This window comes from Microtus pennsylvanicus, chromosome 4 (assembly GCF_037038515.1).
Source record: "Microtus pennsylvanicus isolate mMicPen1 chromosome 4, mMicPen1.hap1, whole genome shotgun sequence".
In the NCBI taxonomy this organism is placed as follows: Eukaryota; Metazoa; Chordata; class Mammalia; order Rodentia; family Cricetidae; genus Microtus; species Microtus pennsylvanicus.
Window position 1 is genome coordinate 143,039,204 of NC_134582.1, and position 17,265 is coordinate 143,056,468.

At 38.5% G+C, this 17,265-nt stretch overlaps 1 protein-coding gene across 9 annotated transcripts in view; it reads right to left on the minus strand.

Annotated features, from left to right (window-relative positions):
* Positions 1 to 17,265, minus strand: part of Arhgap12 (Rho GTPase activating protein 12) — a 97,339-nt gene that overhangs the window by 9,496 nt on the left and 70,578 nt on the right. For 7 of the 9 annotated variants that reach the window (XM_075970756.1, XM_075970751.1, XM_075970749.1 and 4 more), the window contains 4 exons: positions 14,622 to 14,683; positions 10,155 to 10,236; positions 3,269 to 3,370; positions 536 to 634 (listed from right to left, as the gene is read on the minus strand). In XM_075970756.1, coding sequence (XP_075826871.1) covers positions 536 to 634; positions 3,269 to 3,370; positions 10,155 to 10,236; positions 14,622 to 14,683 — 345 coding nt within the window. Of the gene's footprint in view, positions 1 to 531; positions 635 to 3,268; positions 3,371 to 10,154; positions 10,237 to 14,621; positions 14,684 to 17,265 lie in introns of all 9 variants that reach the window. The other 2 variants (XM_075970752.1, XM_075970750.1) reach the window with 1 other exon arrangement.

Sequence of the window (17,265 nt, forward strand, 5' to 3'; positions counted from 1 at the left end):
GTAAGAGGTTAAGAATGCAGGGAACACACAGTTCTTGGCAGCCCAAGTGGTGTACTTCAGAAAAGAAGGAGCAGAAATGTAAACAAGGTGTCACTAGAAACACACTGAGACTACTGCATCATACACTTCAAAACTTGACCTCTGGCCTCTTTCCATCAAACAGTATCCCTTCCAGCACATTCTGATGCTGAGTAAGGACTATACACTAAGCTTCCACTGGCCACTAGACACGGACTCCTAAAGTGACCTTTGCCTTTCCCACCTGGGTCAGCACATGCATACACACATGCAGTCTTTACATCTGTAAACTAAAATTTGCATAATTAGAAAACTAGAAAAATAGCCTTGCAATTAAAGGAAATTGAGAAAGAGTCTCACAATGTAGCTCTGGCTATCCTGGAACTCTCTATATATAGATCAGACTAGCCTCAAATTCAGAGATCCATTTGACTTTGTCTCCCAAATGCTAGGATTAAAAGCACATGCTACTATACCTGACTTTGCAATGAAAATTTTACTTAAATCAAATACATACCTGGTTACTGATAGTACTACTAAGAACTTTAAACCAATCATTAATAACAGCATCATTATCAGACTGAATTAGCAGCTCTGTTCCTTGGCGAGTTCTCAGCTTTATAGAAAAAAGGTGAGGAAAGAACATGTCAGTGCTTTCAACACAATAAATGAAAAAAACATGTACTTCAAAGCCTGCACACTCTCCAGTGCACTGGGTTCACACGGATAGCAATAGAGGTACCAAAGCAGCTGGGAATGCCAGGCTAATTATTTTATAGAGGATAAGTTTGATTTTTGCAATAAACTCTGAATAAAACTCTAGTAATTCAGAATCCCAAAGTAGTAAAGTCATTTAAAAATAAATACAAGTACCAAAGCAATACATTTACAATTAAAACTGAAACATTTGTAAAGAAATAAAAGTCTGTGGTATTTCATATAGCTTAAGTAGTTTTTCATAGCCTGAGAATTTTCATGGCCTGGTTATGAATATAAATATAGAAAAAAGACTTAACTGTTAGGTTTTCAGTATTTCCTACTTAACGGATGATGATGACTGAGTAAGAGGGCAAAAGTGACAATATGAGGTCCCTTTAAAACTTTTTATACATCTATCTATTGATTTAATTCATTTATTTATTGTGTGTATATGCTCCCATGTGTACCATGGCCTGAGTTTGGAGGTGAGAGAACACTAGTCAGTCTGTTCCCCCACCACACCAGTCCCAGGGACTGAACTCAAGTTATCAGGCTTGGCAGCAAGTGCCCTTACCTGATGAGCTAGCTCATCAACCTCACATTCCTTCTGACCAGAAATATTACTAATTGTTCAATCGTGAACTGAAGCATGGATCTCCATTATTTTATATGAAACCCAAACCAACTTAAATCTCTCTGGCCTAAGTTTTTTACACTTTAATGAAAGAGTTGTAAACTGTGAAAGCTCCCTTACATTCCCTAGCTAGTAATGAGTTTGTTTTCCTAGAGAAACATTTGGCAAGCTTCCCAAAACAATTCCCAAACAATGTTCTGAGGATAATTTCCCCCATAATTTCTCAAGTAATATTTAATAAAGCTATTTCTCAAAAATTAAATTTAAAATATGATGAAATAGTAAGTTGGGAAGCGCTGGATTTAAGAAGACTAACAAGATGCTCTCCCTCAAGCGTCCCCAGGAGCATGGCAATTTAGAGAACACTGAAACTGTCTATTTTTCTTTTTTCTTTTTCTTTTCTTTCTTTTTTTTTTTTTGGTTTTTCGAGACAGGGTTTCTCTGTGGCTTTGGAGCCTGTCCTGGAACTAGCTCTGTAGACCAGGCTGGTCTCGAACTCACAGAGATCCGCCTGCCTCTGCCTCCTGAGTGCTGGGATTAAAGGTGTGCGCCACCATCGCCCGGCTGAAACTATCTAAAATAGGGAAAAATACACTGTATTTCCAAAATGTATTTGACCATGGATCCTTTTCTCATTCAGAAACCAGCTACTGGAACTGCAAACCGATTCAGAAGTAATGATATCCTTTCATGCATCTCTCCCACCCCTCCACCTCCGTGCACTGAATGTATGCTGCTACAGATAGGGGAGGAGGTTCCTAAATCAAAGTTAAAACAGTTTTTAAAAGCAAAAAAAAGAGCTAATTTAATAATATACAGATTAATCTAATCTAGAAAAATTTATAAGTGATATTAAAAGCAAAGCACAACAAATTAAAAATTCAAGGTTTTACTTTTTTAAAAGTAGCATCACTGTTGTAGCATTTGTCTTTGAGTCTTGGAGATAAACAGCATTTGAGAAGCAGAGATAGGTGTGGGTTGGTACCCATGACTTAACGCATGACAAAGTATCATGTAGGTTCGCCTAGTCTACAATGAAAGGCCTCAGATACGAGGCTATAAGGGACAGGGAATCACAAGACAGCTTCCATGCACATCTCACAAACTCCTCCAGCTGTCTACAGTGGAGCTCCACTGCTCCCTGTCCCACGCAAACTCTTACTACCCAGGGTAGACTTCTGAGTCGTGTTACAACAGTACACTGTAGCTAGGCCAACTTCCAAGTCTAGGCCTCAAGAAGCCTTGCCATCTCACCCTGCTGGAATCCTGACTGCATGTGGAGGAGTCTGTGTTAGCCTTCTTGAAAAAGAGAGGCCTTGGGGAGGAGAAGGAAGCCCCTCCATTAGCTATAGCCAATACAAGTCATGTGGAGAAATGAGATCAGCTCAAACTACCCACTACATCTGAGCCTCATGAGTGCTCCCAGGTGAGAGCAGAACAGCCCAGGCTCATGCCGGACTAACTGCAGCAAGCATGAGGGGTTCTTTTGCAAAGCTGCTGAGCTTTACAGTTGTCTGCTACATGGTGACAAACAACTGTTCAAGACCATGAAGTGCAGTGGGTTAGAGCAACAGGGAAGAGACTTCATTTCTGTAGAATAGTTCTAGGGCCACAGCAATACTAAGACATGAGATCACACACACACAGCCTCTCCAAGAAATACCTCCCTAAAATTATTTTCTAATATTAAAAATCACATCCTTTTGTTACTGCTAGTAAAGACAAAATTTGGGAAACAAGGTCTGTAACCCTTACTTTCTATAACATGCAAATGAAGCTGATCCCCCTCAGCCCTTAAAATATTACAGTACAGATGATGACTCAGTCACAAACTTTGCCCCAATTTGTCACAACGAAAGACTAAAACAAAACATATACATACTAAAGCCAAGAATGAGTTAGTAAACAATGTATTACCTCAAATACATTCTTCTTGCTGGACTTGTCCTTCGATGCCATCTCTATCGTTGCCCCCTTGAGATCCACTGTGAATTCTGGTTTGGACTGATTACTCCCAAACTTTATTTTAGAAAAAAAGAAAAATGACTATGAGTAATACATGTATATTCAAAAAGACTAATGTATATAATCCAGATTATCTTTTTTTTTTACGTCTTATTGAGTTATATTTTTCTCCACTTCCCTCCCTCCTCTCTCCCCTTTTACCCTCTCCCATGATCCCATGCTCCCAAATTACTCAGGAGATCTTGTCTTTTTCTGCTTCCCATGTAGATTAGATCCACGTATGTCTTAGAGTCCTCTTTGCTATCTAGGTTCTCTGGGACTATAGGCTGGGTTTTCTTTATGTCTAAAAACTACTTATGAGTGAATACATATATTTGTCTTTCTGGGTCTGGGTTACCCCACTCAATATGATTTTTTCTAGATTTACCCACAAATTTTAAGATGTCATTATTTTTTCTGCTGTGCAGTACTCCATTGTGTAAATATGCAACATTTTTCTTATTCATTCTTTGGTTGAGGGGCATTTAGGTTGTTTCTAGGCTCTGGATATGACAAACAACGCTGCTATGAACATAGTTGAACACATGTCCTTGTGGTATGATTGAGCATCCTTTGGGTATATACGCAAAAGTGGTATTGCTGGGTCTTGAGGTAGGTTGTTTCCTAATTTTCTGAGAAATCGCCATAATGATATCCAAAGTGGCTGTACCAGTTTGCACTCCCACCAGCAATGGAGGAGTGTTTCTTTTACCCCACAACCTCTTCAGCATAAGCTGTCATCAGTGTTTTTGATCTTGGCCATTCTTACAGGTATAAGATGGAATCGCAAAGTTGTTTTGATTTGCATTTCTCTGATGGCTAAGGATGTTGAGCATTTCCTTAATTGTCTTTCAGTCACTTGAGGTTCATCTGTTGTTGAGTGTTCTCTGTTTAGGTCTGTACCCCAGTTTTTTATTAGATTACTTGTTCTTTTGAAGACCAACTTCTTGAATTCTTTGTATATTTTGCGGATCAGCCCTCTGTCCAGTGTGGGGTTGGTGAAGATCTTTTCCCATTCCATAGCCTGCCATTTTGTCTTGTTGACTATGTCCTCTGCTTTACAGAAGTTTCTCAGTTTCAGGAGGTCTCATTTATTAACTGTTGCTCTCAGTGTCTGTGCTACTGGGGTTATATTTAGGAAGTGGTCTCCTGTGCCAATGCCTTCAAATGTACTTCCCACTTCAAGTGTATTTCCCACTTTCTCTTCTATGAGGTTCAGTGTGGCTGGCTTTATGTTGGGGCCTTTGATCCATGTGGACTTAAGTTTTGTGCATGGGGACATATATGGATTTATTTTCATTCTTCTACATGTTGATATCAAGTTATGTCAGCACCATTTGTTAAATATGCTTTCTTTTTTCTATTTTATATTTTTTGCTTCTTTGTCAAAAATCAGGGGTTTGTAAGTATGTGGATTGATGTCTGGGTCTTCGATTAGATTCTACTGGTCCTCCTGTCTGTTTTCAGCACTGTAGCTCTCTCTGTAGTAGAGTTTGAAGTCAGGGATGGTGATGCCTCCTGAAGTTCCTTTATTGTACAGGATTGTTTTGGCTATCCTGGGTTCTTGCTTTTCCATATAAAGTTGAGTATTACTCTTTGGAGGTCTGTGAAGAATTTTGCTAGGATTTTGATGAGCACTGCATTGAATCTGTAGATTGCTTTAGGTAAGATTGCCATTTTCACTATGTTAGTTCTTCCTACCCAAGAGCATGGGAAACCTCATTTTCTAGTGTCTTCTTCAATTTCTTTCTTCAAAGACTTTAAGTTTTTGTCATACAGGTCTTCCACTTGTTTGGTTAAAGTTACCTGAGATATTTTATGTTATTTGTTGCTATTGTGAAATGTGATGTTTCTCTGATTTCTTTCTGAGCCCATCTGTGTAAAAGAGGGTACTGTTTTTTTTTTTCAAGTTAATCTTGTATCCTGCTACATTACTGAAGGTGAACAGATTATCTTAAATCCTTCTCTTTTCAGATTTTAAAAATGTAAGTATATCTAAATCTGGTGAGCCTTCAAATTAATAGGCACTCAGCTCCAATCTATGATCATGGTAACCCATAGAGAAGGAAATTGGGTAAAGCTATTATTTGCAAACAGGCAGTCACAGGTATACTGCAGCTTCACAGTTCTATTTCTTGAAATTTATGCTAGACCATAGGTAGCCATATAAAAGATTATGTTCTAAAGGCAATGCCAGACTCTCAAACATGTAACTCATAAGCAGATGCCAACTACATTTCTAAGAAACAGCCTCTGATCCTGCTGTGCTTTCATGACTCACTTCTTTATCAACTACTTACATTGCCAATAACTAATGACCTTCAAAAACACAAAAGCATAAGCCAAGCCATTTATTCAGTCTTTGCTAGAAATTGTAAAATCAGATGCTAAAAAGCCTCTAGCAACATGGTGAGAGCTGTGAAATGAACAGGAAAATAGGTAGCATGGGTAGTTAAGGGAACAACTTAGCTACTAATTATGTTTTGTTAACTACACAAGAAAGGGATTAATAAAAAAAAAGATTAACAAAAAGAAAACCGCACTAAGTACATACTTATTCTTTTGGCATGGCTCTGATAACTTAAAATTCCTACTCAGTCTACTATGTAAGAATAGAAAAGGAGTATTCCTATGGTACCACAACGGTTTAGTATGCTAAACCTTTAAGGACTATCATCTACAAGTAATAAAGCTTACAAATATATATAAGAAGCTTCAATTGTTAAAATGTTGCCATGTCAGTTTACACTGGCTTTTGGAGTCACACCCCACACCACCGTGGCAGATAACCCACTGCTGTCACAGCAGTACTTCACTTAGCAGTTTTCCACTTAAAAATGACCAGACTTCAGCTATTACATTTTTCTTCTGCCTTTCAGTAAGTAATATGGACTTGCATAATGTACTTGTTATAACAAGAAATAGGGGTTAAATGGAATCTATTACTGAGATTATGAAAACAAAAATAAGGCTACTTTTATTTTTAACATTTCTACTTTTGTGGTGACCAGCCATAAAACTACAACAGACACAGCAACATTCTACACAGAACTGAGCAACCCCAAATGCTGTAGAGCTTGAATATAGTTAGTCAAACAAAATCAGTTATTAATTAGTTGCTAGTATGCTTTATAGATTTAGGATGATCTAAGATCACATATAAACAACTAGTTAAACATAAAGAGTGATGTGAAAATGATAGAAAAATGGAATCTATATGTTTGGCAACAAATTTTTCCTCATTATTTTTCAAAACAAATTACCTCCCTGTCAATGTATTTAGGGCACCAAAAACAAAATAAACAACAAAACCCCAACATGTATAAGGCATGCAACTAGAACAGAGTGATACATGAAACAAGATCAGAACATATACACTGATGATGGACAGGTCTTTTCCAAGAAGAAAGCAAGAACTTATAGACTGAACCCTGTGAGAGGGCAGGGAAAGAAAATTATTTCATAACAACACACAACAGTGTAATGGCACACACAAGAAAGAGCACAATGGAACCAGGCAGAATCAAGAATATAATTCTTACAAGCAAATGCCATACTAGCATAGCAAACTCCCAAATATAGAACTCCTGGAGTATTTTGTAATTACAGAAATATTTATTTTTAAGAAGAATGGTTTACATATCTTATGATAAGTAGGTATGTCTGAGGGCTAACAGAAAGTACTCACAGCTGGCTCTTGGCCACCTTGCCCAGCCTCTCTGCTCAGAAACTCCTGGCCTTCCTCCTGAGGACTACTTGCCCAAGTCCTGTGGCCCCTGCCAAGTCAGCTCCTACATGTGGTCTTACTAGCGTACCTTCCCCTTTCTCTAGAATACCAGGACAGAAGTGACCTTCGTCCAACGCGGGACATCTGACAATGTCAAGTCCTAAACAGCGAGAGGTGGAGGTGCCAGTCATCTGCTAAACACCTTAGTTCACAGGACAGTCACTCACGACAGAAATGCATGTCCTAAAACGGATCTATTTTAAACAAAAGAATGGTTCATGGACTAGTGATTGCTTGTTGTGTAGGCCTGACAACCAGAACTGACAGGGCTGAAGGAGAACTTCTCAAAGTCCTTGTTGTGTAGGCCTGACAACCAGACTGACAGGGCTGAAGGAGAACTTCTCAAAGTCCTTTGCCCCATGTGCGCCCACACTGACAGTCAGCCTCCCTCCCTCCCCTCTCCTCCCCACCCCACACAGAGATAAAAAATAATTTTTAAAATAATGCTTCAGTAACTACAGATATCTGTGGGGGCCTATTATTTGTGGGTATGTGTGCAGATTTCTCAATTGCAGGTGAAATGCATGTATTTCATTTACTCAACTAACTATTCTTTGAAAAAAATGTAAGAGAATGATGATTTAAAAGGAAGAAATGTAAAGCATGTGGGTGAGCATGGGTCTGGATGCGTGTACGGCTTGAGAGCCTGCTGTTTCGTCCAGTGACCTCTGGGGACTCTAGAGTGTTTCTAACCTTTAAAGACCCTTTCCATACTCCTCGAACCCAACTGTAAACAGCACAGGGAAATGAGGATGGCTCTGACAGAGCTCAGCTCCAGCACAGCACCGGCTCAGAGACACAGAGAAGCTCTTTTTAGCACATCTGTCTCTGTTTTTCTGGCCCTAGTCTCAGAATCTCATCTCAGGTAGAAGGGACTCCTCTGCAGATAGGGACACATTTTACCCATGCTTGTTCTACTTGCTGATTGAGTGGAGGAAACAAAACTAGAATTCTTTCAAATCATGTCCAGTAACCCTAAGAGGTGTCTTCCATATCCTGCCAAACCTTGCTATTTATGAAGTTTCTGCAAAATACATTATACAGACTCATATACTTCTTATTTAAATATGATTATTTGTATTGACTGAACCACTTAACTGTTTTTATTCTCTTAGTATGTGAATTGTACTATCTGACCATACATTAGTAAAACTTCATTTAAGATAAATAAATCACCCCAATGAAAATCTCATTAATTACCCTACAATTTCAAGCCTGGCTAGCCCAGTGAATTCTGAGCTGTATCACAACTGCAGCACAGTAGTCAGTCAGGTGACAAAAAGGCTTCCCACATCTGCATTTGTCAGTATCAACATATTAATAACAAATTCTGAATTGTGCAAGTGTTATGCGGCAAAAACTTCAAACAAAATACAAGTATCTCATGAACGATTTGTGTGCTGTTGTGCTCACCTGACATCTGCCAATTTCTAAAGCTGTTTACATTTTTAAAAAAATCACATACAGGGCTAATAACATGGCTCAGTAGGATTGCAGCACAAGCCTGGTAACCACATGCGCACCTCTCTCTCTCTCTCAAATTAAAAAAAAAAAGACTTTAATCTTAATACAACCACACCTACCTAGATGACCTCCATCACCACACTGGTCTGTCTACTTGTATCATATCTACCACAGCCTTCAATAGGTAAGCCTCATTAGCTATCAAATCAATAAATGCTGGGCAGCTTGTTTCAGGTACTGGGTTTTAGTTGTTAATTTTAACTGCTTCTCCATTTTTGTTCATTCATTTTCTTCAGTCAGTTTCTAATAAGAGTTGAACCCCAAGTACAAACAAAAAGTAATTACACAGTTCTTCAGAAATGCCTCAACACAAAGACCACATACTTTACTTCAGTGGGAAAAGGAGGAAGACATAATTGCCAATCAACTTCAGGAAAGGCAGGTCAGACCAACATTTCCATCTTTGGATATGAATGTGTTTTCTAAGTCATTTCCCACTATACCCGCTGAACAGAGAACAAATTCAAGGATTAGTGAGGTACAAAAAGAAGAAATATTCTAGAATGCTCACATTCATGCAAAGCTGATTTGGATTTTTAGAGCACATTATCAGAGAGCTCAGGCACCTGTAGCTTAGCAGGTTCAGCAGTCTAAATGGCTGCATCACAAAGGTAGAAAACAAAAAGCTGACCCTCTACTAATTTGAAAAAAGAATCAGTATTTGTAAGAAAATGCTGGTTAGTGTCAGATAAAAACAGACCAGATACATTTAGGGTAATTTTATTTTAAAATTTTATTTGAATACTGATACTTTAATTGCAATTACTGAGAGTTCTAGAAATACCCAGAGTATAGCAATTACTGAGAGTTCTAGAAATACCCATAGTATGAACACTGAAGCCAATTTCAATGTTCTAAAACCCAGATTTGTCACTTAGTATTTGTAAAGTCTTAAAGTTACTTGAATGGGGAAAAGAGCACAAGAGAAGTGGCTGTTATGGAATAGTGGGATAAGATGCACATAAGCCTTTGCATTTAGAACAGCTGACACATGCCAGCATTCAACACCAGCAATTTATGCCTTGTATGTAACTTAGTAACAATAGCAATAAAACTCCAAAATAAAGAAAAAACCCCATTTCTTTGTCTCCTAAAAGCTGCCTGACATTACACAGACATGGACATCTGAGTCGACCCTGGTTAGAAAGGGTCAGACAAGCAAAGCTGGGCCCAGCATATGACTACCCATTTTCTAAATAAATACCTGAAATAATAATTTTAAACACATCCTAAAAATGAGTCAATATTTTGCAATGCTGAAGTTGAGAGCTGGTGGTTCAAAGGATAAAGCCAACTGCTGATTTTAATACAGCCAGCTAGACTTTTCTGTTTCCTGTGAGTCAGAAGGCATCTTCAGGAAAATGTTTTTTATTTTTATATGCACATGTGATTTACTTCAAGGACTTTGGAAATTTAGAGCCTTGACATTCAGCCTAAACACTCACATAATTTAAGTGTTTAACATGTCCACAGAGGAGAAATACTTACCCAGCTTGTACTACTTCCTTGAGTTTTGGTAAAAAGTAAAGATGAACCCTGCAACACTGCCCAAGAAGACAACCAGTTCTTTCTGCAATGATACAGATGAAAAGCAACACTGTCAACTAAACATTAGAAACCAAGGCCACAATTTAGTGATCAGCACTTACACTATTTATACTAGATATATGATTCTAATGGTATCCACAGTCATTTTAGTGCCTCAGTCTGACATACAGCCCCCCAAAACAAATGAGGTTAGTCAGAAATGTAAATAATCAAAATAACTATAGCCAGAATACCCAATTGTTTTCACATAGAACTAATCTAGCACAATGTGGTTAACATTATTTTAAAGTCATATGGATAAAACATACTCAAAACAATAGGCAGTATACTAAATATGTTAAAAGTATATAATTACTGATTCCTCACTAATATGAGATTTTTAAAAATTATTAAATTACAAAGTCAACACATATATGTAAAAACTCTGAGTATAAAAGTATATAAAGGACAGCCTAGTGAGAAGGCTCATCAGGTAAATACACCTGCTAAGCTTGAAGACCTGAGTTCAATCCCCTGGACTCACACATATATTTTCTCTATAAAGAGAAAATCCCCACAATTCTCCAACCTCCATGTGCAGTCAAATGTATAAAGCAGTGGTTGTCAACCTATGGGTCACAACCCTTTGGTGTTTCAACCCTCTCACAAAGGTTGCCTATGACCACAGGAAAACACAGATATTTCTATTACAATAATTAACAGTAGCAAAATTTCTGTTAATGAAGTGGCAACAAAAATAATTTTATGGCTGAGGGGGTCACCATAACATAAGGACTTGTATTAAGGGGTTGCAGCATTAGGAAAGTTGAGAAACACTGGTGTAAAGGAAAAAGCTCCCATTTCTCTTCCAATCCACATTCCAAAGGCAACCAGTATTAGGTGCATTGTGTATACAGGTCTTCTTTTTTAAGTGTTATGTATGGTATTGTGTGTGCTTATGCATGTGGAGGTTAGAGGGTATCTCTGGAATTGGTTCTCTGCTTCCATCTTCATGCAGGTCCTAGGAGTCCAACTGAAGTTGACAAGCTTGGTTGGGAAGCAAGCACCTTTACCTGCTGAGTCATCTAGCTAGCCCTGTATATGGGTCTTTTAAACACACTGCCCACTGGAAGCTGAAGAGATGGCTCTATGGTTAAAAGCATTTTTTTGCTCTTGCAGAGGACCTAGGTTCAATTTGCAGCAACAACACGGTGGTTCATGACCATCTGTAAAACCAGTTTCAGAGGACGCAGAATTGTCTTCTGACATCCCTGAAACCAGCATGCACATGGTGCACAAATATACATGCAGACAAAATGCTCCTACATATAAAATAAAAAATTTAAAAGAAACTAACCACTGATTCATGATCCTATCTCCAGATACACATGTTAAGTTCACAATAAACATGAGTAATACTATCAAGATTCCTAAGATTTATTTATTTTTTTTTTTTTGGTTTTTCTAGACAGGGTTTCTCTGCGGCTTTGGAGCCTGTCCTGGAACTAGCTCTTGTAGACCAGGCTGGTCTCGAACTCACAGAGATCCGCCTGCCTCTGCCTCCCAAGTGCTGGGATTAAAGGCATGCGCCACCATTGCCCGGCCCTAATAACCTTAAAGGTGACTGGTGTTTTACTCTGATCAGAATTAAGTCAACTTCCCTGCTTTGTTATCTTAAATTTTCCATTAAAGAGATTTTGCTTTCATGTTTTTCCCATTGGAGTGAGCCTTACATTATTTGAGATTTTTTCTATCTATTTCAAGCCTAGAAAATTTCTTTTTAGCAAACAGATTAGTATTTGCAAATAAAAGATATAAGAAAATTCAGTTCCTGGGGGGTAAAAAGAATGTTGACGCCACGTGCTATAAAGAAGTATGACTTTCCTCTCAGTTACACACAGTCAGTTCTATGTTTGATTCATGTTTGATTCATGTTTGATTACTTTTTCAGAATGTAGAATTCACTACCTATTAATGAGATAGATGTATTTTATTACTTTTTATACATACTTGAACTTCATGATGAAGGAAAGTGAAGTAAAATCACTACTGAGTTTTTACTTTTTCATTTATTTCCTGTAGCTTATGAACAACTCCCCCCCCCCCAATAAAGTGTAATTACGTCCAGGTCATTTGTGTCCCAGGGCTGAACAAACCCTACGCATAGTCAAGGATGACCTTGAACTTCTTTCTGATCCCACTCCCACCTGCATGCTGGGAATCAAACCCAGGTCTCTGTGTGTGTCCAATAAGCACTACAGCAACTAAGCTACATCCCTAGCCCACCAATGGCTATGACTACATCCCTAGCCCACCAATGGCTATGACTACATACCTAGCCCATCAATGGCTATGACTAAGCTACACCCCTAGCCCACCAATGGCTATCACTCATGGAGCTGTTATTTTCTGCACACAGGTATGCATGTGCATATGTAGGTACAGCACATATGCATGTGTGTAAGGGCATGCAGCTGCGCACACCCGTGGACTCTATCATATCATCCATCACACTCAGCTCTATTTCTCTGGGGCAAGGTCTCTTCCTAAACCTGGAGCTCTTGTTTGGAGTTAGGCTGGAAGCCAGCAAATCCTAGTGATCCTCCTTTCTCTGCCCCATCGCATGGAGGTTACAGGTACGATGAGACTATACTTGACTTGTTACAGGGGTGCTAGGATTCAAACTCAGGTCCTCACAGTTGTACAAGAAGCACTCTGGCCCGCTGGGCCATCTTTCTATCTCCTTGCTTTGCCATTTTATAGTACCTATATTTGTAATACATCAAATGCTTTTCCCCTTTTACTAGGTTCCTATTCCTACTTTAACATCCCTGATCATAGTTCTAATTCACTTTAGGCTGTTTTTAAACACAGTCCTCTGTTTCAATCTCAGTACCCACTGTTTCAGCAAATCTAAACAGTCTATGTGTATGTTAGACATAATGCAGATTCTAACACTGTCTATTAAAATTTACTTCTGATTTCATTTTGTGTGGAACCCTTTTTAGTGTGAATTTCACTGATTTGCGAGCCTGTTTCAAAAATGGGCGGCTTCTTCTTTGCAGGTCATCTACAAACCTCCCTCTCTACTATGAAAGATGCTTTTCTGCCTTCCCAGCTTTAGCTGTAAAAGGGAGAATTGTTTTCCTTTCTTTAAAAAAATGGTGATGGCACACACCTTTAATCCCAGCACTCGGGAGGCAGAGGCAGGTGGATCTCTGAGTTCAAGGCAGCCTGATCTATAGAGCAAGTTGTAGGACAGGAAAGAAAGAGTGAAGGAGGGAGGAAAAGAAAGAGACAGAGACAGAGGGAGAGAAAGAGAGAGAACATGCTGTGTGTATGCATGTGTATGGTATTGTGTGCAAGTGTACAAGTGCACAGGCAGAAGCCAGAGCATGATATCAAGTGACTTCTTCCTACTCTCTGCCGTACTGTCCTGAGACAGGCAAACAGGAACACATGATGGTCATGCTGGTTGGCTGAGCAGCGAGACTTTAGACTCTGCCTATTTCCTCCCCCAGTAATGCTGGAGGTGCTAGGCACATACAGCCCCACCTGGGTTTTTTGTTTTCTTTTTTTAAAGACAGGGTTTCTTTGTATTAGTCCCGGCTATACTGAAACTCACTCTGTAGACAAGGCTGGCCTCAAACTCACAGATATCTGCCAGCCTCTGTCTCCTGAGTGCTGGGATTAAAGGCATGTGCCACCACCGTCACCACCACCCAGTCCCACCTAGCCTTTTTATATGGTTGGTGGGTATTTGAACTTGGGCCTCCAGATTTGCAAAGCAAGCACTACTGCCCACAGAACCATTTATATACTTTCAAAATTATCTATAAAAAACACTAAATGTGATATTGTGTGCAGCAGCAAAAATTGTAAGCACCCTAAATACCTGCCAACAGCAGGCCTGGTTACATTCTTGAAAACAAACACTGATTAACTTGCTAGTGATTAAATACGCTGTAGCAGCACATGCCGTGCCAGCTCTGATGCAATGAAGTAGAACGATCTCCAAGATAAATATAAAACGGAGCATGTTTAATAAAGTCATCTATGTGCACACAAACATCCATATGTACATCCTCTCTGGAGGAAAGCTCTACTGCTCAGGAGACCTGAGAGGGAACACAGCTGGTGAAGGTTTTGCCTACAGTAGTCAGCGTATCTTCGTGTTTTATTATGTACCACCACTAATGGCTTGCTGAAAGAAAAATATCTGAAAAGAAAGCCAATGTTTCTTCAGGACATTCTTGTTTCTAAATATTATTTTTTAAAGATGTTAACAAAGAAAATATTTTATGGAAAACAAAGCAGAAAATACATGATTGAAAATTGTTCTAAATCGTTTTATCAGTTCTAATGGAATAAGTTTTCATTTACTTCAATCAGATAAACATGTAAGAATATTAAAGATTTCATACTTACCGAACCTTTTTCCCATTTTCAGTAATTTTTGTCACATTTAACAATCCATATTTCTCCTGACCCTGTGAACAAAATGATACTTTTAATGTAGCATTCATATAGACAATAATGTTCAAATTGTAATAATCAATGGAATACAAATGGTCTTGCAGTTCCAACCTTAAAAGAGCATCATTTTATAACACACCTTTTATTATTGCTTTAATCATCTTCACATTTTTCTCACATTATTTTCAGTAATTTATAATTAAGGACTATTTATTTATTTACTTTGACAAAGGGCTCCTGCGGCCCATGCTGGCCTGGAACTTGCTATAAACTCAAGCCTAGCCTTGAATACCTGCCCTCCTTCCTCTACCATTCATAGACATGCCCAACCATATCTGGCAAAACACATTTTTCTCCTAAGTCACAGCAGCCATCAGACACTTCGTTAGCAATTAAGAGTTTCACAAATAACCAAAAGAAAAAAAGCTTACATCTTCCTGTTCAAAGAATGTGATGTGATGATGATAAATAGTACAAAATTAACATATTAAAAATAACGTACTAATCTTGTTAGAACATAATAGTGACTAGGCAGAACAAATGAAGTGACTGGCAAATTACTCAAAAGAACTTAGTTTGCTACACAGAGTTTAATGTGATACAAAGAAATGACAATATGAGCTTCATTAACCATATTACCATGTGGTCTGGACACTGAAAACACTCATGTTTAAAAAGAAAGAGTGACACAAAGTTTATCACTAACCATCGCTAGTCGATGTTACCTTAAAAGTCTTGCAGATAAAAATGGAAGTAATACTTTCTTACCATATTAGTTTCCTACATGAATGGGATTAATCTAAAGGAGTTGGTGGCTGTTATAATTATCAATATTCCAAATAATATGCACATGAGACGATAAGCAATTATAACTCAACTGAAACACATATACAAAGAAATTATAATTTTTTTTAAAAAAAATAGTTGTTTTATTTCTAATTCTGCATATGCATGTGTATCTGTTTGTGGGTATGTACACACACAAGTGCAGGTGTCAGATCCCTTGGTGCTGGAATCACAGGCACTGTGAGCTGCCTGGTATGAGTGCTGGGAACCAAACTCAGATCCTCTGCAAGAGCAGCAAGCAATCCTAACAACTGAACCATCTCTCCAGACCCAAAATTTATTTCTATTCAACTGATTCCTCGGAAAATTCTCTCTAGGTACTTGAATAAAAAAAATAAATAAATAAAATTTTTTTGTATGGTAAATAAACATAATATTGAGTATCTTCTAATGTTTACAAGATAATGTTTGAAAATTTGCTTGCATCTCTAGCTGAAAATTTGTTAACTCCTATTTTTGGTATATTGCAAACTTGGAAGTAATGTATTTATAATTTTACCGCAATCATTTTTAAAAGAATATTTCTGTTTGATCTCAGATATGCAAATTTGATAAGAATCCTCTTGCCTTTCAACAAAAAATGTCAACGGTACAATTTTAAGTATGTACAAGATAAATTGCATAAATGCAATTTTAAACATGTGTAAGATATTACATAAGAGACTTCTGCGTTTACTGTCCTTTCATCAGATACAGGAAGAAATTTTCCAAAGAAAGAGAGTGACATTAATCCCTCTGAAAGGGCCACTTTAATGTAGACCGACAGGAGTGAGACGCTGCGGTATTTTTTTTTTTTAAAGCCACAGCTGGAACAGCTCAAAAGCAGCGGCAGCAGCAGGACAGGGGCAAAGGTATCAAAACAAAGAGGAAAAGTAGATCAACAGCAGGAGAGACAGGCAGTGTTGTGCAGGAATGATAAAAAACAAAACTCAGGGATTCTTACCAGAGTCAACGGGTGGATGAACCTGACTAGAAACAAACAAACCAACAAAAAGCTGCATTTATTCAGGCTCTGTTCAAAAGGAGTGAGAGCTTTCACCCAATTTCCACAGGGAGCAAGACAAAGTCCTGATGCTCTAAGTAGTGAGCCCTCTCATTTGAATATAAAAGAACAAAACTTGCTACATCCAAATGTTTAGAAAGTACCCCAAACCAATGGCTTCCTAAAGGAGCTGACTCCTGAACTAGATGGAAACAGAAGGTTAAAAAAAAAAAAAAGAGCACATCCCAGAATCCTCTAATTACATAGCAAGGTAGACAAATGGCAAGAAGAGAGGCACTAAGAGTTGATGGTAGGCTGGGAATCAGCGGCACCCACCTACTGATACTCGAAGAAAAGCCAAAGGTCTGAGCTTGACCTAGACAGTGAGAGAGAGGCTAAACTCGAGAAGACACACACAGGACAATGAGGGGACAGGATGACACACAGGGGAAATGGAGGATACTAGGGAAAGTACCAAGTTTAAACAGTTAGGTAGGCACCAGAATCAGTTTCAATGATAGAAAACATTTCCACTAAACTTCTACAACAAGATTTTAACTCACATAGAGGGAGGGGGAAACAGCGTTGTAGTTCCTAGATATGAATGGTGGGGCAGGCAGAGGCCTTGAAAGTAGACACCGGGAAGAGAGGTCAAAGGGATAACGGTCTTAGTGGGAGGCAAAAAAGCAGAAAAGGCACACGGGGAAGGAGCACACCCGCAACACCGTGTTTGTGTGGAAACAGTGGTCCTAGCAGAATCAACACAGC